General features: G+C 31.4%; 2 protein-coding genes across 6 annotated transcripts in view; one reads left to right on the top strand and one right to left on the bottom strand.

Annotated features, from left to right (window-relative positions):
* Nucleotides 1-24,260, top strand: part of LOC145241507 (peptidyl-prolyl cis-trans isomerase-like 3) — an 86,657-nt gene extending 62,397 nt beyond the window's left edge. For 4 of the 5 annotated variants that reach the window (XM_080104542.1, XM_080104541.1, XM_080104539.1 and 1 more), the window contains exons 3-5: nucleotides 4,360-4,453; nucleotides 13,996-14,114; nucleotides 24,042-24,260. In XM_080104542.1, the coding sequence (XP_079960668.1) occupies nucleotides 4,360-4,453; nucleotides 13,996-14,114; nucleotides 24,042-24,168 (340 nt within the window). In that variant the 3' untranslated portion in view covers nucleotides 24,169-24,260. Of the gene's footprint in view, nucleotides 1-4,359; nucleotides 4,454-6,920; nucleotides 6,989-13,995; nucleotides 14,115-24,041 lie in introns of all 5 variants that reach the window. The other variant, XM_080104538.1, reaches the window with a different exon arrangement.
* Nucleotides 1-27,864, bottom strand: part of LOC145241506 (mitochondrial tRNA methylthiotransferase CDK5RAP1-like) — a 93,562-nt gene that overhangs the window by 48,753 nt on the left and 16,945 nt on the right. The window lies entirely within an intron of this gene.

Raw genomic sequence — 27,864 nt, forward strand, 5'->3', positions numbered from 1 at the left:
AATAAATAATAATGGAACAAGTTTTTACACTATTGGTTTGGTATATTCAGCATTACGTCATTTGAACAATTTTCATGCTATCTCCCCTGAATTATACTGGCAACCAGACAATGAACTCTCCAATTTTGAAGTATTAAAAAAATTTTCACTATGAAGCTGCAAGATTCAAAATTGAAAGTTGCTTTCCTTCTTGACTATGACTTAGCTGTTTTTACATGGTTTTCACATTGTTGATGCTGTGTTGTCAGATCTCACTTCTGGTCATTTAGATGGGACTCCCAGACAGTTAGCCATTAAAACATTGCCCTTTTGTGCTGATCACAGAATTCATTATCAGAATAGTTCTCAGATAATGCAAAGTGTTGCATTCACATTACATAGCATATGCATTATCTATACTCTGTTTACCCTGACAATCCATATTATTTTGATTACATGTAGGAACTTTTAATATGGACCCTTTAGTTAGTAACCAAGTCTGTAATTTTCATCCTTTACTGTATCATGTTCATCCTTTACTGTATCATGTTCATCCTTTACTGTATCATGTTCATCCTTTAATGTATCATGTTCATCCTTTACTGTATCATGTTCATCCTTTAATGTATCATGTTCATCCTTTAATGTATCATGTTCATCCTTTACTGTATCATGTTCATCCTTTAATGTATCATGTTCATCCTTTACTGTATCATGTTCATCCTTTAATGTATCATGTTCATCCTTTAATGTATCATGTTCATCCTTTACTGTATCATGTTCATCCTAGATTTGTCTTTGACTTGTTTTCTCTGTGAGAAATAAATGCATGTGTTTGCAAACTCAATTATAATAATAATAATATATATAATAAGAAATAAATATATATATATATATATATATATATATATAAATAAATATATATATATATATATAATAAGAAATAAATGCATGTGTTTGCAAACTCAATTATCATCATTATCATTATTTCATCATTGTTATTTTTTCCTTTATATTATGACCTTCTGTTATCCTAAATGACACAACACATCCAATATGGTAACTGCATTTTAGAAAAGGAACTCCCAGCTCCTGTATCACTATCAAAACTATAAAATGCAATATCAACTATTCTAAATTTAACATTTTTCAAAAAGGCCAACAATTTTCTGATTAAAATGTTGACTAGTTTTCTTAAGAAACTAGTCAACAAGATAGTCAGAATTAGGGACTATGAATGAAAATCGAAATAACAGACATATACTGTGGATGTTGAAATTGGAATAGAAACATTATAATAATTAAATCTATAAGTTTTTAATTTGTTGAAAATATATGCTATTTCTTTAGGTGTAATAAATCTTTGAATTTTGTTCATTGCATTTTTTTTATTTTGTTTGTTTTACCAATGAGTCACCACTTATCAAAATCAAAAGTCATTCAAAGATAATATTTACTGAAAAGGATTGTTAGTTGAGAGATGAAAAATTTCATGAGTGGATTGCAAATGATTAGAATGAACAAAATTTAATTACAAGTATTTGTTGACATTAGATTTGAAGAGGACCATGTTATGGTCTACAAGAAAGCAGTCTGATGATAATATGTTCCACAGATTTTTGAAAGAAACTCTGTTCATAGAAATTCCATTTGAGTTAGACATATAGAAGGGGGAAGGATTTTTACAGTTATGATGGCAATTTGCTATGAATATTTTACAAGGGATGAACTAGTAATTGGAGCTCAGTCAAGCACCTTCCATGAAAATAATGATATAAAGAAAGACTCGCAATATTTCTTTTGTGATAAAAAGGTCGTAAAGAACAGATAATTTCTCACTAAATTGTGAAGTTGATTTTCATGACAAGAAAGAGTGTAGTAGAGGATTGCATCGGGTGTCAAGTACTTTCTGGAGCAGTAGAATGAGCCAAACATTTTTCCAACAACCTTAACGAATTGAATATGTCTTTGATTTTATATTGGAAGTGAAAATTAATTCTAGAAGTTTATCAAAACAATGCGCTTCCTCAAGGAGAGTGCCATTAATTTCAATCAGAACTAAACAAGAATCTAAGTGTTGGCAGTGAAAAGAGAGAAGCTTAGTTTTAGAGGTGGTAAAGCTAACAAGTTACTTTTTTCCCATTACATCATGAAAATATAATCTGCAAGTTCTTGGTCATTAATGTTCTTCAAAATGCAGCTATTGACAGTTGTGTAGTCTGCATATATATATATATATATATATATATATATATATATATATATATATATATCAACAAGTGATTTTAAAATTTCATTGGGAAAATCATTAATGAAGATCAGAGAGTTTGGACCAGAATAGATTCTTGAAGCATAAAAAATTGAAACAAAAAAATGTGGCACCCCTCTCATCTTTATTATCATGTTCAGGTTAATTATGCAAATATCAACTTTGTTTGTGGTGATCATGCCTCATGATAATTTCCTCGACATCTAATATATAAAGTTATCTTGTCAGATATTCAAAATTAGAACTAAATAGCAATGTATCCAACATATCAGTATTTGATTATGACTATTGAGTTAGTTTTTATCTCCATTTCATCATGTTCTTTTCAAGAAAATAATGTATTTTGTCTTGGTTTCTTTAAAATTTAGCTATTTCTGATTAAAAAGATTGGGTAATTGTGCATAAAACCAGACTCTAACTTTTAAACATGGTGACAGATCTGTCAATTGAAGTATGAAAGCACAAAATGAATGCAATACTTCCGCTAGTCTTCAAAACTGCTTACTTATATATTTGGGCAAAATATTAAAATATTTTTTGTTAATATATTTTCTTTTTCTAACATATTTACGTTTTGTTTTTTTTGTTTTTTCAAATATAATTAGGATTGCTGCAGATTTAAAAATAAATGTGTCGACAATATCATCTACTGGATTTGTACTTATGTTGTTTGAATTTAATGTTTTTTTAACATATGTGAAATATTTGCATCAAACTATTTTCTGTTGCACATTCACCTTTTTGAAACTGTAAAATGTGACACATTCATTGTTTTCTTTTCCTGTTTCTGTAAATAAATATATTTTAAAATATATAAACAGTTTGACAAAATATATAACATATTAACTTAAATAAACATAGTTATTTGAAAAGATATGCGATTAAAAAATTAATTGATAAAAGAAGGTTTACGTATGTTTATATATTTTCATTATAAAGGTTGAAAAAATAAACACATATTTGAAAATTATATTCATTTTGTGCTTCCATAACTCAATTGAGAGATGCAAAAAAATTAATTGATAAAAAAGTTTACATATTTTTATATATTTTTATTATAAGGGTTGAAAAAAAATTAACATAAACATCGTTAACTATAAAAATAGTTTAACAGTTTTAAAATGTGAATATTTCACATATGTTAAATACATTAAATTCAAACAACATAAGGAGTATGAATCCAGTAGATGATATTGCAAAACATTTATTTTTAAATCGGTGATGATCGTAATAGATTGTGCAGGTTCAAAGTATATTTTTAAAAAGTACATTTCAAAAAGATGTAACTATATTTGAAAAAAAAACAAAAAACGAAACGTAACTATGTTTGAAAAAATATATTTTAGCAAAAAATATCTTAATATTTTGCCCAAATATATAAATAATCAGTTTTGAAGAATAGCAGAAGTATTGTATCCATTTTGTGCTTCCATACCTCAATTGACAGGCCTGCCGCCATGTTTGAAAGTTAGGGTCTGGTTTTATGCACAATTACCAAAGATTGTTATAATGTAGTCAAATTTAAATAATAAACTAAAACGCTGCATCATGATTTTTAGCAAATAATGTAAGGAACATATCTCCTAATGTATCACTTTAATTTTAAAAGGGGAGTTAGCTCCCTTTTAGGATAAACATTTCTCTGAATGTGTACAATTATGTGATTGCTTCACATGTTTCTGTGTGTGTTTCTCAGCTATACACGATATAATTATTTTTTCAAATTTACTATTATTAATCTTGTATTTAAATAAACAAATAATGATAACAAAATTTTTACAGACTTCATTTGGGGAGGTGAGGCTCTAATAGAATGATATGACGAATGCCCTTCCCTCCTGCAAACAAACAAAAAATAGAGGAGTTGATACTTTTATAGATGATATGGCTACAGGACAGATAGTATACTACTCTCCCTGCATATTTAATTTGAATAATTGATTATAAAAAATGTGTGAACCATGCAATGATGAGAAACACAGATTCAAGTGTAATATAGTACACCATTGAAATTTTTTTCTTCTTCTTCAGTGCAATGTGTTTCTTTTTCAGTGCATGTGTTTCAAGTCAGCATCTCTTGTAGATTTTGTTGTTTTTTTTTTTACCTTCAGAATTTCCTTGCTTTATGTGCATCAGATTATTACAATGGCTGTTTATTCCATCGCAACATCAAAGACTTCATGGTTCAAACTGGTGACCCCACAGGTAAGACAACTTGTAAGATTCATCAAGTGAAACTTTTCGCACAATATGTAATAAAAAAAATAGCTTATATTAAATTTCATCTTATTTAAATTCTTTGAACTACAGTTCTCATCTTGAGATTTGTTTGGTCAAACTCCAAAATCTTTTTGTCAAACTCTGGAATTTGTACAGATTTCGAACAAAACCCTTTATTTAATCCATGTTCCATCAGCCATAAGCGAGTAGAAGTCCTGAGTAATTCACAACTGCATTCTTAGTATTGCCTGCACTGAGGATTGAACCTTCAACCTCCTTACAACTGAATTTTATCAAGTATTTTATTTACTACACTACAGGTCAAAAATCCAGGAACATAGCAAAGATCTTATATATATTAAATTAGCTGTACCCATCCTGGAGTAAAAGAAAAAAAAAATAGCTGACTTGTTTATGAAAGAAATGGAAAGTAATTTTGGTGGCTTTTATTCTGTAATTATTTTGTGAAATAGGAATTTAAAAAAGTTTTAGTATTTAATGCTAATTGATTAATAATAAAGAACAAATAATAATGTGTAATTAATGTTGAGGCAAGGAGCAAAGATGAACAGACATGCTTGAAATTGCCTAATTTAATTAATATATATTTAATTAATATAAATTTAATTAATATAAATTTAATTAATATAAATATTTATTTTTGAAGAGAATACAGTATAAATGCACATAACTTCCCATTAATTTTTTGTTGTTGTTGGGGACGGGGGGGGGGGGCAAATGTAGACTTTGCACACAAAGAGACGCAATAATGGATCATATAATAAGCGAATGCAGCAAAAAAAGAAAGGCCAAAAAGAATACAAGAACAGACACAACTGTGTGAGGAAAGCAGTACCCTGGAAATTGTGCAAACAACTACAATCCAAACATGCAGACAAATGGTGCAAACTGGAGAGAGAGCTGGAATACAAAAACCACAAAATCGGTTGGGGGTATGGGAATACAAACAGATAAACTTATCCAAGCAAAGAGATAATAATTAACAAGAATGATGGAAATTATAGATTTTGCTGTTCAGGCAGACCATAGGGTGAAGATCAAAGAAACAGGAAAATGAAGCAAATATGCAGAACTTACCAGAGAAAAGAAAGGTATATGGAACATGAAGAAAGTCAATATAATACAAATAATTGTAGGAGTACTAGAAACAATGAGTATCCAATAATAATAATAATAATAATAATAATAATAATATCTGACACTGCTCACAGTAATTTCTGTTCAAGTGTTTTTAGTTCTTTTTTTTTCTTTTTTTTTATAAAAATAATGTTTTTTCATTACTGATAAAAAATTTACAGTTGACTGAAGTTAATTTGGATAGTAACACACATGATGAGAAACTTTCTCGAAGCACTACACATAGTAACCGCATATACATGTTGCTAAACAAATCTATGTACTCAATCTTTCACTAACAAAACAGACACACTCTTCATGCCTGTTTAATTTACACGCATGTAAACACATGACGCCAGATGAAATAAACACGTGTACTCAATTCCTTCTTACACAATTCTTTTACTCAAAACATTCCTTGGGTTTGAATTGAATGGATGTATAATGTGAGTGTTTAACACTCACATTATACATCCATTCAATTCAAACAACAGACAGGCTTAGATCTGATGACCTCAGAGGAAGATTAAATCTAGATAATGTAGGGAGATGTGTGCAGACGTTAGTGGTATGGTCACATTAAAAGAATGAATGAAAGTTAATGAGTTAATAGATGTAGAACAGTTATATATGCAAGCATACAAAAACTAACGTTAAACCGATGATGACAATGGTACACATCAGCTTAAACTTTTAACTTGTGTTAGAATTTTTCACTTTTTTTGCTTAATTTTACAAGGAAATTCCGATGTTAACTTTTACACCCAAATTTAAATTTTGCTCCACTGATGATGGTGGTGGAAGTGTAGAAGGAAGGGTTGGAGGTGAGGCTTTTCACAAGCTATTACTTAGCAAGTCTTGATGGGTTGAAATCAAAACAGGAAGATAAAAAGGGACATGATTGCTTCAGTTTTCAACAAACATTGAACGTTTTACTTTGTGGGTGAAGGAAAAAGCGTTAAAAATCATATGCTGTTTTATACCAAATTGTTCCGTGTGACAGTTTGAACAAAGTGTAGATTTCACTTACATTCAGAGAGTCATCCTAAGATGGTGTACTGCTACCACATCTTGGGTAAGTGCCATTCAGAGCACTCTATTTTGCCTTGATAGAGTACAAAAAAGACATTGTTAGATTTTCTTGATGTTATTGTTATTTCCATGAAAGGTGCTCAATTGGCTTTCAATCTCTGATTTCTCATTGTAAGACATTCAGAGCAAGAACTCATTTTTTACCACTGCTTAAAACCACATTTTTCAAACAATCTTTTTTAATTTAATATTTCTTTCTTTTTTTCTTTTTAAACATTTCTAGGTACCGGAAAAGGTGGAAATAGCATTTGGGGACATAAATTTGAAGATGAATATCGTGAAAGTTTAAAAGTAAGGATTTGAAACTGAGTATACATATATGAACCATTGTTGAGAAAAGGTTAATGAGCGCCTGATAACATTAGTTTCTTAATATTACTTTTAATTTTAAATGTAACATTGTTTAAAAAATGTGATGGAAGTTTCTATTGCTAATGTCCAATACAAACAAGGAACACCTGATTCTTTCAAGTGATTCATACCGCATAGAAAAAAGTTCATGCGCACCCTCATAATACTAGATAATCCTTAAAAGTCTCCATGATTAGAGTAATGTCCAATATGAGAAACGACCAATTAATCCTAATATGTACCCAAATCATATCACACATAAAAGCTGTTATCAAAACTGAAGGAGATTTTAATGAATAAATTACAAAATTTAGATACTTTTTTCCCTTTTTTTTTTTTTTTTTTTTAAGACCAAGAAACTTTTTTTTAAATATTCAAGGTCATCAACAAGCAATTAATTAGTACATAGTTTAAGGTCAAGGTAAAAAGTAACAGTCAATCGTGGCAAAAAAATTATTTTCGGTTTAATCAATTTACGTTTTACGTCTTTGTCATTTGCTAGGATTTTTTTCTCATCTTTCAATTGGATAAACGCTCCAGTGGTTTTTGCCTGTTTATATAAATCTGCTTCAGTTTTGTTTGATTAAAATTCTGTAGAAGAACCAAACAAAGTGACAAACAAATTTCAACAAAAACATAAACATAATACCATCAGCAGAAGTAATGAATCCATTTACATCTATTGAGGTCATTTACAACTAATATTATCGGAGAAGATATAAACATGCCCCACCCACCCCCCTCAGTTATAGATACAAAAAAATAACAACTTGTGTTCAATTAATTGTCTATAATAGGGATTCTGCATTGGTATTGATTAACCCGCAAAAGGTTGATATACCATGAAATAAACTTTATATTAAAAAAAATGACACAAGGTTGTTTTTTTTTTTTTTTATATGCAGAAAATCGAGTTTCTCCAAAGAGGCACTCTGGATTGAGACAAAAATAAAAATTGCATCAATCTAGAAGGATTTCTCCTTCCATGACCAAGAACTAAAAAAATGAAGTGTTGTATCAGAACTGATATTAAAGTTAGTTTTTAGCCAAAATGCTAAAAAGATGGTAAATTTCTTTATTTCTATATCAATTTTGTCATTTTACTTGTTACAAGTTTTCACACAGGTTGTTATCAGTGATTGCTCACTGGCAATAACTAGTAATGTTTCTATTTACAATACCTCCCCATGGGACAGAGTTAGACACCAGGGTCGTTTTTAACGTGGAGAAAAGGAAAAAAAATTAAAAATTGTCTCAGTTGTGAAGGACTTCTCCACTGACAGAGAACAAGAAATTGAAGTGCAGTATCTGCCAGAACAGATACTACACTGATCTCGGCCCAAAGGCCAGGTTGCATCCTGCTTGTTTCTCCTCAGATTTTCAGCATTCTTCACTTCTTTTGATAATAATTGTAAATTATTTTGTGTTAGCCCAAAAGCTATTTACTATCAATTTTTGCTAGTAACACCCATGGATCTTCTCTGGAATTTGAGTGACAATAAACCTCTCTAAGGTTCAAGTACTCTTGAACCTTTTCAGTAGAGGTTTTGTTGGGTCTTTCTCTCCTTAGTATTTCCATCCTCTCTTAACTTTCACAATAATTTTCTGTGATATCATGATACTGCATGTGTGCGTTTTGCTTCCCCCTCCATTTCTATTTATCTATGACTGGTTAGAATTTATTCATTTATGTATTGGTTTCTGCAGTCAAGGACTTTCCTTAATATTTCAGCGGTTTCCATCATCATCATCATCATTTATTGTATGGTCTTACTTTTTCCTTTGATTCCAATTTCGCCTAATCTTAAGGTTTCTGGATACTTCTCCCGTAATATATATACAGTGGGTGCAGCTTGATTATGCAACACTTAACTTTTTGATATAACTCATCAAACATGTATTAAATCTTGAAAGTTTTCTTATCAAAGCATTATTTTTATACAGACTATCATAACATTTTGATTAAACTTAAAACATTTTGATTAAACTTACTTTTATATACGACTAGCGAGGGGTACCCAGCGTTGCCCGGGTATTTGGAGGTGTGTGTGGAAACTCCAAGGGGGGGGGTAAAATAAAAAAAAAATGTTTTGGTAGGCAAGTATGAGGATTGAACCCAAACCCGAACCGTTGAGGCAAAGTTGTAAATTAAAGTGTGAAAAAAAAAAATGTGCGGCGTTAACCATTGCCCCACCACGAGATGCTAACGGAAACACGTTTGAATTTATTTAATTACTTAAATTAGCAGGTGTACGTTTTAATGACTCAATGAGGTCAACTTTTGACTGGAGGGTAGCATTTCATTTAGTGCGGGAATGCTTTTCCCCAAGACGTTGGGGGTAGGGGGAAACATTATAGGAAAAGGCCTAACCTACATGCGGCGAGCGAAAACTGTTGAATATTTATCTTCCGAAGTCGAGCAAATTAAATAGACAGGCGAGCTCTGTTATTAACTGTGAGATATTACGATTTACATGTGATATAAAAAGTTTTAAAAAGTTGTGAACCAACTGACCGCTTCTCTGAAAAAAGGCTTTCTTGGACATACACAAAAAGCGAACATACATTTTCGCTTTTATATATATAGAAGATAATAAGTTAGATTATACAAAAGGTAAAAAATTGATTATTTTGCTGTTTTAAATGCTTTTATTTAAGAAATACAGAATCAAAATAAATAGAATACACAGTAAAGTACAAAATAAAACAAAGAAAACAGTTGCAATGTTATTCACTTCATTTTATGAGTTAACATAGCCTCCTCCATTTTTGAGGATTTAAGAAGACGCTTGTTGATGACAAAAGTAAATTTTTTGACTTCCCACAGCTTAATTGATATACAGACTTCCACTACTGCATTCCAGAGAGCATCCAAGGTGTTAAATTGCATCCCATCAGCATAAATTCTCCGCTTAATGATGGCCCACAAATTTTCGATTGGGTTTAAGTCAGGGCTGTTGGGAGGCCAAATTATCAATCTGCCTTCTGTGAAATCGTGATCCCTTAACCAACTCTCTGTGTAATGGGACTTGTGTGCAGGTGCATTATCCTGCTGAAATGTCAAGGATTTTCTCTCCATAAAAGTTTGATTTTTCAGTCAGGGAATGAAGAAGTCCATAAGAAACTGGTAGTAACCCTTGGAATCAATTTTTACTCCTTATGGCATCCTAAATGGTCCAATAACCACATTGCCTTTGATTCCTACCTAGAACATTATACCTCCACCGCCTTGCTGTCGGTGGATCTGTGATGCAATTGGGCGACCACTCAACACCCAACCAGATGACCATCCATCTGGTTCATCCAGCATCACTCGGCATTCATTAGTGAAGACAACATTCTTGAAATCCATCTTTAGATATTGTTCAGCCATTGAACACGCTTTTCTATGTGATTCATGCTCAATAGAGGCTTTTTTTCGAGCTCCTCACTTTTCCAAGACTCTTTAATATCTCGTACCTTGAAGTTTTTGACATTTGGGGCGCAGAAAATTTTCTTGTTAGTAGAATGGGGTATTCTGACCATCTCCCTGGCAATCCAGCGCTTATTCCTCTCATCAAGTTTTCTTAAATGAGTTCTTTCAGGTACTTTCCTACTGGTCATTCCATTGACCACATATGCTTTGATAGTTCGATCATCTCTTCAAAGTTTTTTTGATAGTTCTATGGTAGTCATTCCTTTCATTGAAGTTATTTGAAGTCGATCGGAATCGGTTAAGCCTGGCTTTTTTCCCCATTTTGTTACTCGTGCTTAATCAAATTGGATGGCTAAAATCACCACTTTTTAGAAAAATTCCATAAACAAGACAATGAAACTAAATATTTTAAGTATATCTCTGTATAGGGAAGAAAATATCACAATTAAACTTTATACTTCAAAATTTTACCAGAGAATGTGAAAACTTAAATTTTCGTAGCAAAAAATTGATTCACATAATCAGGCCGCACTCACTATATATATATATATATATATATATATATATATATATATATATATATATATATATACACACACAAGGTGCCTTCAGTAAATTTCCAGACTTTTATCATATGGGCACTTTTATTGATATTACACACATGAAACTCTAGTCTTCTTCGAAGTAATCTACTCCAGCTGCAATGCACTTGTCGTACTGTTCCAACAATTTCTGGAAGGTCCCACAGAAGTCCTCTTGTGTAAGCATGCCAATGACCTCCAAGACAGCCTCTTCATCTCCTCAATTGTCTTATAACAACAGCCTCTAAGGTTTTCTTTGAGCTTAGGGAATAATCAAAAGTTACAGGGAAAAAGGTCTGAACTATAAGAAGATTGAAGAACTGTCTTGATGCCCATTTGTGACAAGGATGGAATTGTGGACTGGTGCATTGTCCTGGTGGAAATGCCACTGACCCGATTTGAAAAGTACTGGCCTTTTCCGACAGAATTTCTTCCTGAACTCCCATAAAACCTCACCATAGTATTCCTTGTTGACTATCTGTCCAGTGGGAGCCTAGTGCATGTAGATCATAATAAGTTTCTACGTGGATTTGCTCTTTCTGGCCTTCTTGGGTCTGGGATAGTCAGCATGCTTCCATTGGGAACTCCATCTCTGGATCATAGCAGTAGATACTGCTTTCATCACAGGTCATCATAGCATCAAGGACTGTGGAATCTGAATTAATCAGCTCGACCATTTCCCTGTTATCATGACATCTTTCTTTCTGATCTCCTCTGAGCACCCTTGGGACAAACTTCACATAAATCTTCTGCATCTTCAATTCCTCGTGAATAGTTGTATGTATAGTTCCCACATTGTCATCAAACTGCACTTATTGTCTCTATAGACACACAACGGTCCTTATCCATGAAATTCTTTATTTAGCCAATCAACTCTGATGTTCTGACTTTCTTACTCCTCCCACACCTCTCATCATTCCTCACAGACTTCCTTGAATCTCTTATGCCACTCAAAAACTGATGCTCAATTCATGCAAGATGGTCCAAAAGCAGTCTCAAGTATTCCATACGTTTCTGTGGCATTTTTCCCAATTTTAAAACAGAATTTTATTGCATATTGTTCTTCTAAAGTGTATTCACGTCCCAATTGCATTTTTGAAATTCACCAGCTGTGACAATCAGGCTTTAGTAGAGTGTAATCCAATTCCTGCTGAAGCTGTTTATTTGAACCTGAAATCATAAAAATTGGTCAGTCATCCCATAAGATATATAGCAATAACATACTGAATTTTCAAGGGTCTACGACAATTTTAAATGCCTGTACAAAAAAAGCCTGGAAACTTATTACAGGTATCTACTATTCATATACAATAATGATTTCCTTTATGTTCTGTATTCCATTCAATTCTCTGGCAAATTCCACATCTTTGTTTTTCTGTTTCCTTGTGAACTGCTAGGATCTTTTTCAATAATCATTGCAAATGATTTGACATTAACATAAGTCACTTACCATTGATTTTTTGCTGACAATGGCCATTGGTCATTGCTAAAATTTAGGTTTCAATAAGCCTCTTCAAAGTCCATATACTATCTACACCCTTTCAGTGGAGGTCTGGTTAGTGTTCTCTCTTTTCAGTTTTCTTATCCTCATTTGATCCATGTTTTATTTGTGTCATATCAGTTGAGGCTGGTGCTGTAACATTATCGGGATGGGGGGGGGGGGCAATTTATGAGATTTCTTGCAGTTTCAGTTCCCTTGGATTCATGTGATGATATTTTTTGTTTTTGTTTTATTTCCTTTGCAACTTCCCTATAGCTGGTTAGTATGCATATATTTATGTGAGTTTTCACATTTGATTAAGATTTTATCATTACCATCCATTGTATTGTCTTAGTCTTCTCTTTTACTTTAATTTCTCCTAGTTTGTTTTACAGTTTGTTTTTCTTTCTTTTAGACTGTGTCTAGGTCTCCTATGGTTATTGGTATTATATTAACTTTGTTTACCTTCCATCTTTCGTTCGATTATCTTTTAATTCCATGTATTGACTTTTTTTTTTACTTGTAATCTGCTAGGACAATGACATTTATGACTTTGTTGGGTATTTTTTTTTATTCTCATTGACTATTGTCATGTCAGGTCCCCTTGCTTGGATGAATTATGAATTTATCTGTTTGTATCAGAGGATTTTGAAATTTTCATTTTCCCATACTATCTTTGGTTTGTGTCTGCATTTTCAAAATGCAGGCATTTGCATATATTCCTGTTTAGATATCTTTTTTGTAACCATGTTGACATATTTTCAGGGGTCTCTTCTCTGATCAGTCTTACAAAACGACCATGTAATTGCTTCTCTTCCCATTTTTCTCTTTTCATCTTTTTGTTTCCAGTTTTGTTGCTTTATGTATTGTTCATCTTGCCTCTTGTTACAATGATCAGTTTTTTTTTGTGTTCTGGGTTATGTATTCTTCAAGTTCTTTTTTGTGTGTGATTCACACAGTCTTCTATACTTTCAAGTCTTTGCCTCCTTCTCTTCATTCTATGTAAATATGGTCAATATCATTCTTCAGATGTAGTACATTGTCCATAGTCATTAGTTTCTTAGTCTTCTGGTTTAACTTATGAAGAGTTCAAAATATCTTACTAGGAATACTGCTCAGATAATATCTTACTAGAAATACTGCTGCTATCTTACTAGAAATACTGCTGAGAGTAATTGAATCAATATAGTGAGACAGGGCTATTGAGATACATAGATACATAAGAGAGAGATGGTTGGCTTAGTTTGTTATAACTTATGACTAATTAGAATAAGTAAAACAAATTTTTTCCAAGCATAAGTCAACTTCAAAACTAAGGCATATTTAGCATGTATTTGTGTAATTAAAATATATAGGAAAAAGCTTTAGGGAAATTAACGTTCATGAAATCACACTTAGTATAATTATTAGATCTATTATATTCATTTATATATATTTGTATTTAGTTTTTTTTTTGTTTTTTTTTTCAAAGCACAACAACAGAGGCATCGTATCAATGGCTAATAATGGTCCTGACACAAATGGTTCACAATGGTTCATTACTTACAACAAACAACCTCACTTAAACATGAAATATACAATATTTGGAAGGTGAGTTGATTGTTATGTTAATTGTTGATTCAAACTTTTTTAATATAAAAACTAAGCTAGTCAGATTTTAGAGTTTAGAATGCATCTAATAACTTGATATTTGATTCTAATTGGCCAGTTTTTTTTTATCTTCTGACCATGTGTTTTAAAATATAAGTCTGTCTTATGCTTCTGTTTCTTTAAAATCAGACGAGGAATATTTTTCGCATGGATGCCATTGTCAACAGAAAATTCAGCTACTAATAATAAATCTTTAAACTAATTGTGGAGTTGAATGTAATAGTCAAAGAAGCAAGCGTCCATGTGTGCGTGTTCCATGGAATCGCACAGGATCACACTGCCCACTGCACACATACGCAAATGAAACGCAGTTAGTTTATTTTACTAAAAGGGCTGTTGGCAGAGGTGAGAGGGACAGACGCGTTCTGGAAGTTGAGAGAGAAATTTATGAGGAGTAGGAGGAGGCAAAAATACAGTGACAAATTCTATCTGTGAACTTTTGTTTTTTGATTTTTTTTCCAAAATACCAGCCAATTTATCTGCACTTAAAATGTTTTTGACTCCTAAAGAGTTCGATGATTTCGACAATCGTTTTTATAACCACAATTTATAATAATCAGCCAATGAGAAGCTTCCAAAGTTACTATAAAAATTGTTGAATTTTGGATTCAATCAGTTTGCCGTCATCTCCGTCACGAACCTGCATTTGATTCTTCGCTGCCATCTTTGTTACTAGGAATTACTTAACACTCAGGATCGGAGCTGCACTGATTCTTCACCGCCATCTTTTTTTAACATAATGTCTAAACTAGTGTTGGGACGATTCCTAAATTTTTTCCGATTCTGATTCCAGAAAAATGTTGATTAACGATTCCGATACCAAGGACAATTCAGATTCCTATGGAATTCTTGTTTTGAAATATACCATTATATAATCAAAAGTTTTTGTGTAGCGAAAAAAATTGGTTCAGCGAAAAAGTGGAAATACAATTAAGGGAATTTTGAAAACAATTTGATTTTTTTTGTAAAAATTTCTTTCATTGAAGATAAAAGTCAAAACAAATATTTTAACCATGAATTAAACAAGCACCATGAAATTAATAACAATCAATTTCATGAGTTATTTTATATATTAAAAAATATAAAGAAAAAGGGCAGATGTACACAAACGCTACCCCTGTAGCGAAATATGCATCAGCTCCGATGTTGAGGGAGAAGTTATTATTTTTACAAGGAAAGAATTTTTGCGTGTGTGACCTAGTTTTTTTTTTAATTTATTTTGGCTTGAAATTTGTGCATGATTTTTGTTATGATTTTATCTGGTTTTTTTTTTTGGATGGATGGATGGATATTTTTTTTTATTGCCAGAGTTTATATAATTATTAACAGGAAAATTGGTGAAAGTCAAAATGGAATCCATGCTATTTTTAAATATTATTTTCAAATTTAATTATGTTCACGGGACTATAAACCATTCACAAAATTTTGTGGATCCGCTTACTCGTGTTTGCACCAACAATGTTGAAGCCTACTAGTCTTGTATTAAAAGAAGACTGAAATACATATCGGGATCAGTAGGAGAAATGAAATGGTCTCATGTTGATGAGGCCATGTATAGAGAAGCTTATAACATGAAAAGTGTAGATAATTTTTAAACATTTTTAGAGCATGTGCATGAAAAATATGGTAATTAAAAAAATCCCAATAAGTTTTGGAAAAAAACATGTTTTGAGCAATTGAAATTTTTATTTTTTATTTTTTAATATAAAAATAATCAAAACAAAACAGTAGTGTTCTCGTGGAGTAGTTTTTATTTTATTCAAGAAAATAAAAGGTACTGATGCACTAATTGAGCCGTGCTGAAATAATGACATTATTTAGAAAACCATTCTTAACATGGGGACGGGAGAGTGTTGTGTACCTATTCTGTACTTTCACCTAACAATTTAATAAAAACAGGTATCGTAAAACTTTAATTAAACTTGAAAGTACTATTTAAAAATAGAGCGGATCAATAAATGCACTAGCACCAAATAACATTTCACTGTGTTTCAATCTACGACATTCCATGAGAGGTACGTACACGCTTTTTGTTTATCACCACAAGTGCTAATTTTGACTTTCACCACTTTTCCTTTAAAAAACAATTAGAAACTCTTCAAACATTGGGTGAGGCACTTAAACCATTAAAAAAAAAATAACAGTAACATAAGTGCATAAGCACCAAATTTTTTTGTTTTATTTTTTGTTTTGCTTTGCTTTGCTTTCATTTTGTTTGTTTGTTAAATCCGGCAAAAAATAAATAAATAAAAATAACAAAAGAATACAAAAATAATAAGAAAAGGGTATTGTAAAACTTTAATTAAACTTGAAAATAATATTTAAAAATAGCATGAATTCCATTTTGACTTTCGCCGATTTTACTGTTAATAATTACATAAACTCCGGCACCCCCCCCCAAAAAAAAAAAACCAATAAAATCATAAGAACAAAAAGAAGTCAAGTTTAGATAAGTAGGTCCCACAGACGAGCCTCGTTCTGACATTCAGAAAATTTAGATTAAGAACCGGTGAAGCTACCGAAAAGTAACCCTTTTGAATGAAGATGGATATAAACAATATTTTTTAAATTAATTTCTTAATTTTACTTAAAAAAATAATGTAAACATATATAAACAAAATATTTTAGAAAATAATTTCTTAATTTTAAATAAAAATTGATTGTAAAGAATTTTTTTTTAAATAATTATTAAAAATATTGTAAAGTGTTTACATAGCTGGTTCTTTGGGAAACCCCTGAAACCCTCTTCCAAAACGAAAAAAGCTTTATTGTTTTTACTATTTTAAAGCGCTTTTTTTTTTTTAGGGCAGAAACTCTTCAGGGTTTAAATGTATTGCAATGCTTTTATGGTGGTCAAAAAACGTTTTTTAGCCACTATATTGCTTCCTATTTACTTGCCTCCCCACAAGGGCAGAGTTAGACACAAGGTCGGTTTTTAATGTAGAGAAGCATTTATTACTAAAAAAAAACGAAATGGTGAAATTAAGTTAAGCTAAAAGCAAAAAAAAAAATTCAAAAAATTAAAGAAAGAAAAAAATTCAAAGAAATTTCGAAACTCATTAAGATAAATAAAGATTACATTTAAAATAGTTAATAAAATTCTTGTACATCATATTAAATATGTTATGAAAAGTTCTATGATGTTTTTATAATAAATTTTTGAGAGCATTAATCTCACTTCAAACAAATAGTTCAACTTAAAAATATAAGATAATCATAATGAAAGAATCGTAAATCTAAGGTATTCCGATTCCCCCCAAAATACACAATTCTTACGATTAACGATTCTGATTCCGATTAATCGTCCCACCACTAGTCTCAACACTTAACAGGTTATGCACTCAGCCATCGTCTTTTCTTTGACCGTTCGGAATCTAAATTTGAATTGTGGCAGGTAAAATTTTGGGGGTATCTAAGGATTCGGAATCTACACAAAGCGATACAATCTCCAATAGAGAATCCTAATGACCCCGAATTTCTTGAAAAGAACGCAACTGTTTTTGCAGAACTGATTCAATGCTTAGACGATAGAAGTCTGTCTCTGATTATAAGAGACACATTGGATGATGGACAGAAAGCATTGAACATATTAAGAGAGCATTATTTATCAAAAGGGAAACCAAAAATTATATCACTATATACAGAACTAATGTCTTTAAGACGTGACGAGGATGAAACTATTACCAACTACGTTATAAGGGCAGAAACAACCGCCAATGCTTTAAAACTCTTGAGTGAAATAAGCGATAGCCTGTCAATCTCAATGACCCTCAAGGAACTTCCAGACGATTTTAAACCATTTACAACTGTTATAACACAAAAAGACAAACCCATAAATTTCAGTGAATTTAAAGTGGCATTGCACAGTTACAAAGAGACAAATCAGATGCTCGTGGACAATAATAATTCCAGCAATATCATGAAGTTCAAAAATGCTTCTCGCAAACAGACACCACCAAATTATGCATCTCACTGCAATGTTTTCCTCAAAAGTAATTTTCTCAAGAAAAAGAATAAAATTATCTGCTATAATTGTGGACAACCCAACCACAAAAGGTTCTAATGTTTATGTAAAAGCTCAAAAATGGACTCCGTCAAAAATGTTGAGAACTTTGATGAAGAACATACATTTCTATTCACATGTAACTTCGACAATACCACAAATGGTAAAAATCTCCTTGTAGACTTTGGTGCTACAGCACATGTTATCACCAAGGAATCTGATTTTATTAATTTTGATTCAAACTTTAATCCACAAAGCCATTTTGTCAAACTTGCCGACGGTAGTCAAATAAATGATATAGTCTTGAAAAGAGGTGATGCTAAAAAATCACTAAAAAATAATAAAGGCAAAATTTGCAACTGTATTCTTAAACATACTCCTTTCATTCCTACATTTAAGCACGACATATTTTCCATGCAGGCTGCCATTAAACAAGGTGCGAATATAAAGTTTGGCCAAAACAAGTCAAAATTGATATACTCCAATGAAACTGTATTTGATATTAAAGAAAATGGCCGACTATATTATTTAAAAAGTATGATTCCCTCAAAAATTGCCTGTCACGACTTGGAAACCTGGCATAAAATTCTAGGACACTGCAATACAGCTGATATTAAAAAATTACCAACTGTAGTCAAAGGCATGAAAATAATACCTTCAGACGATCTCCCAAATTGTGATGTGTGTGTACAGGGGAAAATGACAAAATAGATAAGCAAAACACCAGACAAAAAGGCCACGAAAATTCTCTCACTTGTGCACTGTGACTTGGCAGGTCCAATCAGCTCGATGGGAAGAAACAATCTAAGGTACATTTTGAACATTGTTGATGATTTTTCCGGTTTAATTATAGTTTATTTTCTAAAAAAACAAATCCAACACTATCCTTGCCACTAAGAAATATTTAGCTTATATTGCCCCGTACGGCTTGATAAAATGTATTCGTTCAGACAATGGGACTGAATTTACTTGTAAAGACTTTGAACTTCTATTAATTAACCATCAAATTAAACATGAGAAATCTGCGCCGTATTCCTCATTTCCAAATGGCACTGCCGAAAGGGCATGGCGAACCCTTTTTGAGATGGCAAGATGTCTACTTATCGAATCAAAATTAGCGCATAGTTTATGGTTATATGCTTTAATGGCAGCAGTATATATCAGAAATAGATTGTTCAATAGAAGATTGGGCAAAACACTGTATGAAGCGTTTTGCAGTGTAAAACCAAAAATGAACTGAATGCATATATTTGGTTCTGATTGTTTTGCATTTATAGAAAATACCAGTAAACTAAATATTAAAAGCAAAAAAGGTATTTTTGTAGGTTACAATAAAAACAGTCCAGCATATTTAATCTACTTTCCAGACCAAAATACCATAAAAAGGGTTAGATTTGTAAAATTCGATGATACATTAAATTTTAAAAATGACGAGCCAGTGGACGAAAAACATGAGGAAATATTACCTAGTATCTTAATCGATCACAATGAAAATATTAATAATGACGACAATTGCAGTAGAACTACCGACGTAAATATTAACCAGACACGTTGATATCCGATAAGGGAGCAAAAAAGACCAGACTTCTTAAAAATTGAAAAGATACAAGACTACACAGTGGATTACTGTTACTCGTTGAAAAGCGCACCCGAAAGTTATAATGAGGCGATTAATTCAGAAAATCACCAAGAATGAGAAAAAGCTATGGAAACCGAATTGAAAGCTTTATCTGAAAATAACACATAGTGGCAAAACAATAGTGGCAAAACCAAAAGCTAAGCATATAATTTCTTCACACTGGGTTTTTTTAAAAAAATCACAGCTTCTGGCAGTGAAATTTTTAAAGCAAGATTTATTGCAAAAGTTTTTTCACAAATTTCTGGAGTGGAATATTTTGCCACATTTTCACCAACGACAAATTTAAAGACAATTAGAATTTTATTAAAATTTGCCATTCAATACAATTTAAAAATACATCAACTGGATGTGAAATAGTGTTTTGCCCAATCTATATTTACCCTCCAGAGGGATTTAAAATGAAAAATAAAAATTTTGTGTGGAAACTGAATAAATCGTTATATAGACTAAGACAAAGTGCTCACAATTGGAATTTAACACTCCATAATTATTTAATAGAACAAGAATTCAAGCAATGTCCCGTAGACATGTGCATGTATACCAAAAATATAGATAATAAATTGTTGATTTTGTTTTTGGGGGTTGACAATATATTACTCGCCTCAAATTGTGACAAGACTTTAAAAGATGTTAAAATAAATTAAATAAAAAATTTTTAATGGCCAATCTTGGACAATTGTCATGGTTCTTCGGTATAAAATTTACCTGTGAAAATGAAACTATAACAATGAACCAATCACGGTACATTGAAAAATTCTGCTCATGTTCGGAATGCAAGATTGCAAACCATATACAACTCCCATTGAGATGGATATAAATAAAAATATAGGGACCAAAACAAAATTAATAGATGGTCAATTATACAGAGAAATGATTGGAAGCCTCATCTATTTAATGACTACCACTAGGCCTGATATATATCACACTGTAACAAAGCTATCTCAAAACTTATCGAGACCGACAATTAAAGACCTTAATCGTGCAAAACAAATCCTTCGTTATCTAAAGGGAACCAAGGAACAATCTTTAATATTTAAAAAGTCAACATATCCTCTAAATTTAGAAGGATTTTCAGATTCAGATTGGGGTAACTCTGAGGATCAAAAAAGTATAACGGGATACTGTTTTAGGCTGTCAAAGACTGGACCTATGATCTCTTGGAAAACTAAAAAACAACAAATTGTTGCCCTTTCTACTTGTGAAGCAGAATCTGTGGCCCTCACCCATTCCATGCAGGAGGCAATTTTTCTGAACACTCTTCTAAAATCTATTTTATAACCAGATCTAAGGAAAAAACTATAGTAATTCATTGTGACAACCAAAGTAGTATCTTATTAGCAAATAATATGATTCATCAAAGGTTGAAGCATATTGATATCAGATAAAATCAGATGAAATAAATAAAAAATCTTTTACTCTTAGTTATGTAACATCTGAGAATAATATAGCCGACATTTTCACTAAACCTATAAAAAGGATAAAATTAAAACATTTTATAGCCAAACTTTTTGGAATCTAATCATGAATAAATCTCTTTTGAGAAAAAAAGAGAAACACAAACAGCCGAAATCACACACACAAAAAAATAATAGATTGTAAATTGTTCCAGGCACGATGTTAAACTGCGACCATTTTTATCTTACTAACCAAATTAACCAACTAATATCTAACAGAATGTTTCCAGTTTTTGTTAAAAAAAAAATGTATATATGTATGCATTTGAATCGTACTATATTTGTATGTATATGCATTTGAATAGGATAATGTATGTATTTGTATGTATGTATATATATATATATATCTGAAAAGTGTTTATTAAAAAAAAAACTTAATGTGATTTACAAAAAAAATGGCTTCTTTTTGCACACATTATACCAATATGTTAATAATTCTTTTTGATTAATGAGAATAAAGACAAATTCCCCAAAAACAAACAAAAAAAAAATACAAAAAAAAATTATTTTATTTGTTCATTTATTTGTTTATTTTTATTTTATTTATTTATTTTCCTTTTCTCTAGTCAAACCAAATTGAATCTGAAAGGATTTTTCCATTATATCAAAGGGGGGTGGGGGGTGTTAAATGTTTTTGACTCCTAATGGCGATATGACACTAATGATTTTGATGATCGTTTTTATAACAACAAGTTATAATAACCAACCAATGAGAAGTTTCCAAAGTTACTATAAAAATTGTCAAATTTTGGATTCAATCAGCTTGCTGTCGTCTCCGTCACGAACCTGCATTTGATTCTTGGCCACCATCTTTGTTACTAGGAATTAATTAACACTCAGGATCGGAACTGCACTGATTCTTCACTACCATCTTTGTTCAACATAATGTCTCAACACGTAACAGCACTAATGCATTCTTTCAGTTGTTTATTGTTGAATAACATTTAAATATCTACATTTACATTTATTTTGTTGTATAAAAAAAAGAGATAGAAATAATTATGAAATCTTCAAATTTAAATTTCAATGTTGCATCAAAGTTGGTACTTATTTCTAGAGCATCACTTTATTTCTAGAGCATCACTTTATTTCTAGAGCATCACTTTATTTCTAGAGTATCACTTTATTTCTAGAGCATCACTTTATTTCTAGAGCATCATTTTATTTCGAAAGCATCACTTTATTTCGAAAGCATCACTTTATTTCTAGAACATCACTTTATTTCTAGAGCATCACTTTATTTCTAGAGCATCACTTTATTTCGAGAGCATCACTTTATTTCTAGAACATCACTTTATTTCTAGAGCATCACTTTATTTCTAGAGCATTACTTTATTTTGAGAGCATCACTTTATTTCTAGAGCATCACTTTATTTCTAGAGCATCACTTTATTTCTAGAACATTACTTTATTTCTAGAGCATTACTTTATTTCTAGAGCATCACTTAATTAGAACAGATAATCATCATAACTCTTATTCTTTTTCTAAGAGTTACAGTTTGTCTTTATCTTCATTTATTGTTCATCATATAAGATTTTTGTGTTTATTGTTTCTGTAACTTTGCTTCTTAAATATTAATTCATTGAAATTAATAACTTAAAAAGAAATAGAACAAATGTGACAATCTTTTAACGATAAAAAATGTGTAGTCTGGAGTTCAAGGGTGAAAGTAGGACTTTTTTTAGATCCTCAAATATTCTCAGACAATGCTTGGATACTGATATAATTAGTGTGTTATACAATAAATATTCATAATTAATTGCTTTCTTCCTTTAGAAAATCAATTTTTGATTCTGATTCATCATTGTTGATCATTGGTTACTATTCTTAAGAACAAAAAAAAACGAATTTCAATTCAATTTCTTTCAAAATATATTTCATTTGCCTGGGAACACTTTTCAATAATAATCTACATATTGGTTAATCTATTGCTAAGCCAGTACATTTTTTCAAGCTCAATTAATAATCAAATCAATCAAATGATATTACACTAATAAAATTTAACTTTCAAACTTCAAATTAAAAACACAAATAAATAGAATAGTTTAACAAAAAGTAAAACAAAATGAATGTTAAAAACATTTATCCTAGTTAAACACTTTCCTTGTGTTTATTAGTATTTCTAATTCTTGTTTCATTTTTTGTCAGTAGCCTAGAAAAAAACTATTAATTACGCAAGAGAAAAATTGTTTAATTTATAAAGAAAGAAAAGGTTCAATTTTGTTTGTCCAAATTTTATTAAAATAATCACCTTATTTTGGTGGTTATTTTAATGTTGCAATGCAATAAATTTATTTCTTAGCATGTACAAACTCCTATAATATGTTTGTATAGATTTATTATTAGTAGCTGAATTAAGTAGTAGCTGAATGGACATTAAACAAAAGGAAAACAAGATGTTTTTATAAATAACAATGATAAGTGTTATTTATGTTAACTACATTGCCGAATGTAGATTGGTTAAAGTTAACTCAGTGTTAGGATGAACAAAGAAATAATGCAGTGAGAAAGTTTGGCTGCCAAAAGTCTTCTTAGAGGAATATGTCTTCAGTGAATTCACTCAGTATTGTGATGAAGGTAGGAGATGAGTGTGCTTTCTTTTTTTTTTTTTTTGCTGATTCCAGAAAACTCTCTAAAGGGGCTGAAATTAGTCCTTCAACGATTGATTGAAATTAAATTATAAATTTTATTTTAATTGTAAATTGTGAGTAAATCTTTTTCTAATAGAAGAAAAATGAATGAATTGTGATTTGATCATTTCTCTTTTCAGGGTGATTGATGGATTTGATACGCTTGATGAATTAGAGAAATTGCCAGTCAATGAAAAAAACTATCGGCCATTGAATGATGTTCGGATTATTGATGTTACAATTCATGCGAATCCACTTGCCAACTAAATATCAACCAGATGTGGGTTTTGAGGAGGATTATTGGGTTTGAAATAATATTTTTGTATATTTCTTCAAGAGAATAAATGATTTTATTTTTTTATCATTGTTATTATTTAATTAAAGGTGTGCCAAAAGACCAAAAAATATGTATATGATGGCTAATTGTGTTTAACAACAGCAGTTTCCAGGAAATTGTCGCCATGGCTGTTATTGAGAAATGTCATCAACAAATAATATCTTGGATCTACAGGAGGACATGGCTACAAACCATAAAATATAGCACTGACAAAAATGGTGTTATTTGCCAATCTTACGTAAAAATAATTTTATTTACTTTTTATATTATTCGTATCAAAATGGATACACTAAGGCATTTCATATTCACATGTACATAATCACCTTTCATACACATTTTTAAAAAATGAGGTTGTCTAATTAGCAAAGACAAGGATTAATGATTAATCTGATGTCACTAAGCTAAAAAAAATTTGACTTTATCCATTGAATTATTCCAGAATTGAATTCTGTCATTCCATCGACTAAATTGTGCTCAGCCACAAGTTTCCAGAAAACCAAATCTTCCCCTACCAACTCCTTGTCAGATGGTAATAGCTTTGAAACAGCATCCATTCATTCCCAAAAGCAAAAACAATCTTACTGCTCTTATACATACAGAATCCTATAACATCATTCTAAACTTTTAACTTCCAATAGAATTTTCCACTCCCTACTTATGTGGAAATTTCTGACTTTAACTTTATTTTTACACATCCATAATTCGTATTGTTACATGGAGAACAGGACCCACTTTTGCCACCAGATAAGTTATGACTAGGGCTGTGACAACAGAATATTCTTTTCACTCTCAAGTATATATCCGACACACAGTAAGACACAATCAATCAACCGAGAATCACATCAGTCTATATAAAAACATATAAGATATTAACGGATATATACTCAAGAGTCAAAACAATGAAAAGAATATGCTGTTGTCACAGCCCCAGTTATAACTGTATACTTACAGTATCCAATGCTTGCAAGTTTGGTGATGTGCTCATTATGCTGGACATGACAAATACCTTTAACACAGTGTGTAGTGACTGTGACTGACAAGCCCCTAACTACTGCCTGACTCACACTGCATATGTGATATATTCTTTTTTTGCGTCTGTCAGGGATATCATCCAGTCTTCCTTATCATTGATTAATATTTGGTATCTTGACATCATCACATCAGGTGGCCTCATCAACTAAATGCTCCACAACATACCAGTTCTTGCCGATAACATTGTTCGATAGTCAACAAATGTGAAATTATCAATCTAAACATTCTACTGAAGAGTTTCAACAGAATAAACTGCCTCCGATTTACTCTGAGAATTGCCTGAACAATACTATTTTTTTGATTTGCCTATCAGCTCAAATGGAATTGTAGTAGTAAGTAGTCAGTGTGTCAGATCAATTAAACGGCAGTCCATGGCAAAGCACCACAACATGATCGATACTCGTCCGGCATTTTTCCTTTTGCAAAACTGTTTTACAAAATCTACATGCCATGTTAATTAAACTCCTGGAAAACTTTGATAAAATTATTTGTCATTTTATTAGTTAAATCTCTAATGTGGATTCCAACGATACCACATGGCTTCAAACTACTCTTTTTTTTTTCAGTTTCAAACTTGGTCTAGTCTCTGCAACTGATATTGCACTGTTGGTATTCATATTTTTTTATCCATACTTTAGCAAGTCTCGTTGACAAGATTCTTTTCTTAAAACTTCAATCTGTCTTCAAACTTGTCAACTTAAATGATGACAACTAGTGATCTTCCAAAGTCAACCGATCTTAAACAGGAGTCACCCATAGGATTGTACATGAAGTTATCTTGATTGACTAAATTTGTAGTAGTAACTGCAATGAGCACAGTCGTTTGTCTAAAAGCAGCTGCCACATCTCACAGCAGCACTTGGTTCAGTGCTATTTTAGATAGTTCTTAAAATGCTATGATTTTTTTTTTTTTAATTTTCTTCCTTTGAAGATTGTGATGTTGGGTATGGGGCAGCCAAACCAACTGCCAACATTGCCCCACTTTTTATTGAAACAAAACGAGAGCTCTTTTTAGTATCCTCGCCGTTCCCTTAAATGCAATTGTCTGGATCTCTTTTGCACTTGGTTCACCAGGAATATTAGTTAGGTAGGAATTCAAATTCTTTATCATCTGATTGGAATAGCTGGTGTTAAATGAAATGCACATTAAAGAATGTATACTTTATAGTCTTAAATTACAATACAAAAGAACACATGATCAGATTGGAGATAGAGAACTACTACAACTATTTACCTAAGAAAAGCTGCTATCCAAGAAATCAGTCTCTTTGAAAAAATAATAGTTTTTTGAAAATGAGGGTTTATGCTGTTAAAGCAGATCACTTGAAATTCTACAGAATTTATATTCACTTTTGATCAATCAGTTTTTATGTTCAGTGATTAGACAGCTAATAATTCTCAAGTGGTCTTGCTGTGTAGTCTACTTTAAAATATTTTGAATGACAGGATATCTCATATTCCAGCAAAACCGGTTGAGAAAGTTAAAAGACAAACAGACTCAAATGTGACAGACCATGTTCGATTGGAAGAAATGTGCATTTTGATCACAAGTCTGCAATTCAGTAAAGAAACAGTATTATTTTAAACCATGAACATAGTTTCTTTCTTATAAGGACTTGCATGTGGACATCTATACTGTAGGCCTGCTGTCCAGATGCACTACAACATGGTCATCTTCAAATTCAATGTAAACAAGTTCTTGTTGAACCATCATCTTAAATAATCAAATTTTATCCAATTTCCACCGCAACAGAATAGCTAAGCTATTGTCTCACTGACCACGGTTATCCTCGAGCGACCTTGTAAAAAAAACTTCTCAAAATAAAACATTGTTACTTGAGTTGTGATTTTGTTTGGATGGAAAATCCTTTTGTTACAGTAATGACAGAGGCCATATTATTGCGACTGTCCAATGTCGAAATTAAGTGCCAGGTTTTATTGATAACAGGTATAAATATTACTTTGTATTGTGTGTTTCTACAGCTCAGCTCTTGAGGTAAGCATCTTAGAATTTACTTAGGTACTTGGGTGATTCTTTCTATTTCTCCATTTACTTTCAGCTGTAGAAGTTATGTGGACAAAACCCTAATCCTTTATGGAGTCTTTAATTAGCATTCTAGGATCCTTTATCAGAAGTTATCTTTGTCATTTTATGGATTGCAAATGCTCAACAACAAATGTTGATTGTGTTTCCCATATTTTCAACAACAAACTGGAGTCGCTCATCGCAATAAGGAAAGTTTTCCTATCTAGCTTGAACAGAGTTTTGGCAACTCAAGAATCTTGCATTTGAGAATGGCAAAGGAATTAAAACTTCCATTGATATAGGTCACATTTTAGTGCACAAGGCATTTGTAGAGGTGTTGGTGATACTTGTCAGAGATTTGAACCATTTTATTGAAGCATTTGATTGGCCTATCTTGCAATAAAGAAGGAAAGAGTCCATATAAAAATATTAACATATTTGTATTTTGATTAATCGGACAATTGTTCTCATCTTGAGTGTTATCTACACAATGTTTTGGTCAATGTAACCTCTAACCTTCAGGTGTAAAAGTCGCCATGCTTTGGCAGGAAAAAAATGGGGGTAGCTC

Source organism: Euprymna scolopes, chromosome 20, assembly GCF_053919585.1.
Source record: "Euprymna scolopes isolate OS-2025 chromosome 20, ASM5391958v1, whole genome shotgun sequence".
Lineage (NCBI taxonomy): Eukaryota > Metazoa > Mollusca > Cephalopoda > Sepiida > Sepiolidae > Euprymna > Euprymna scolopes.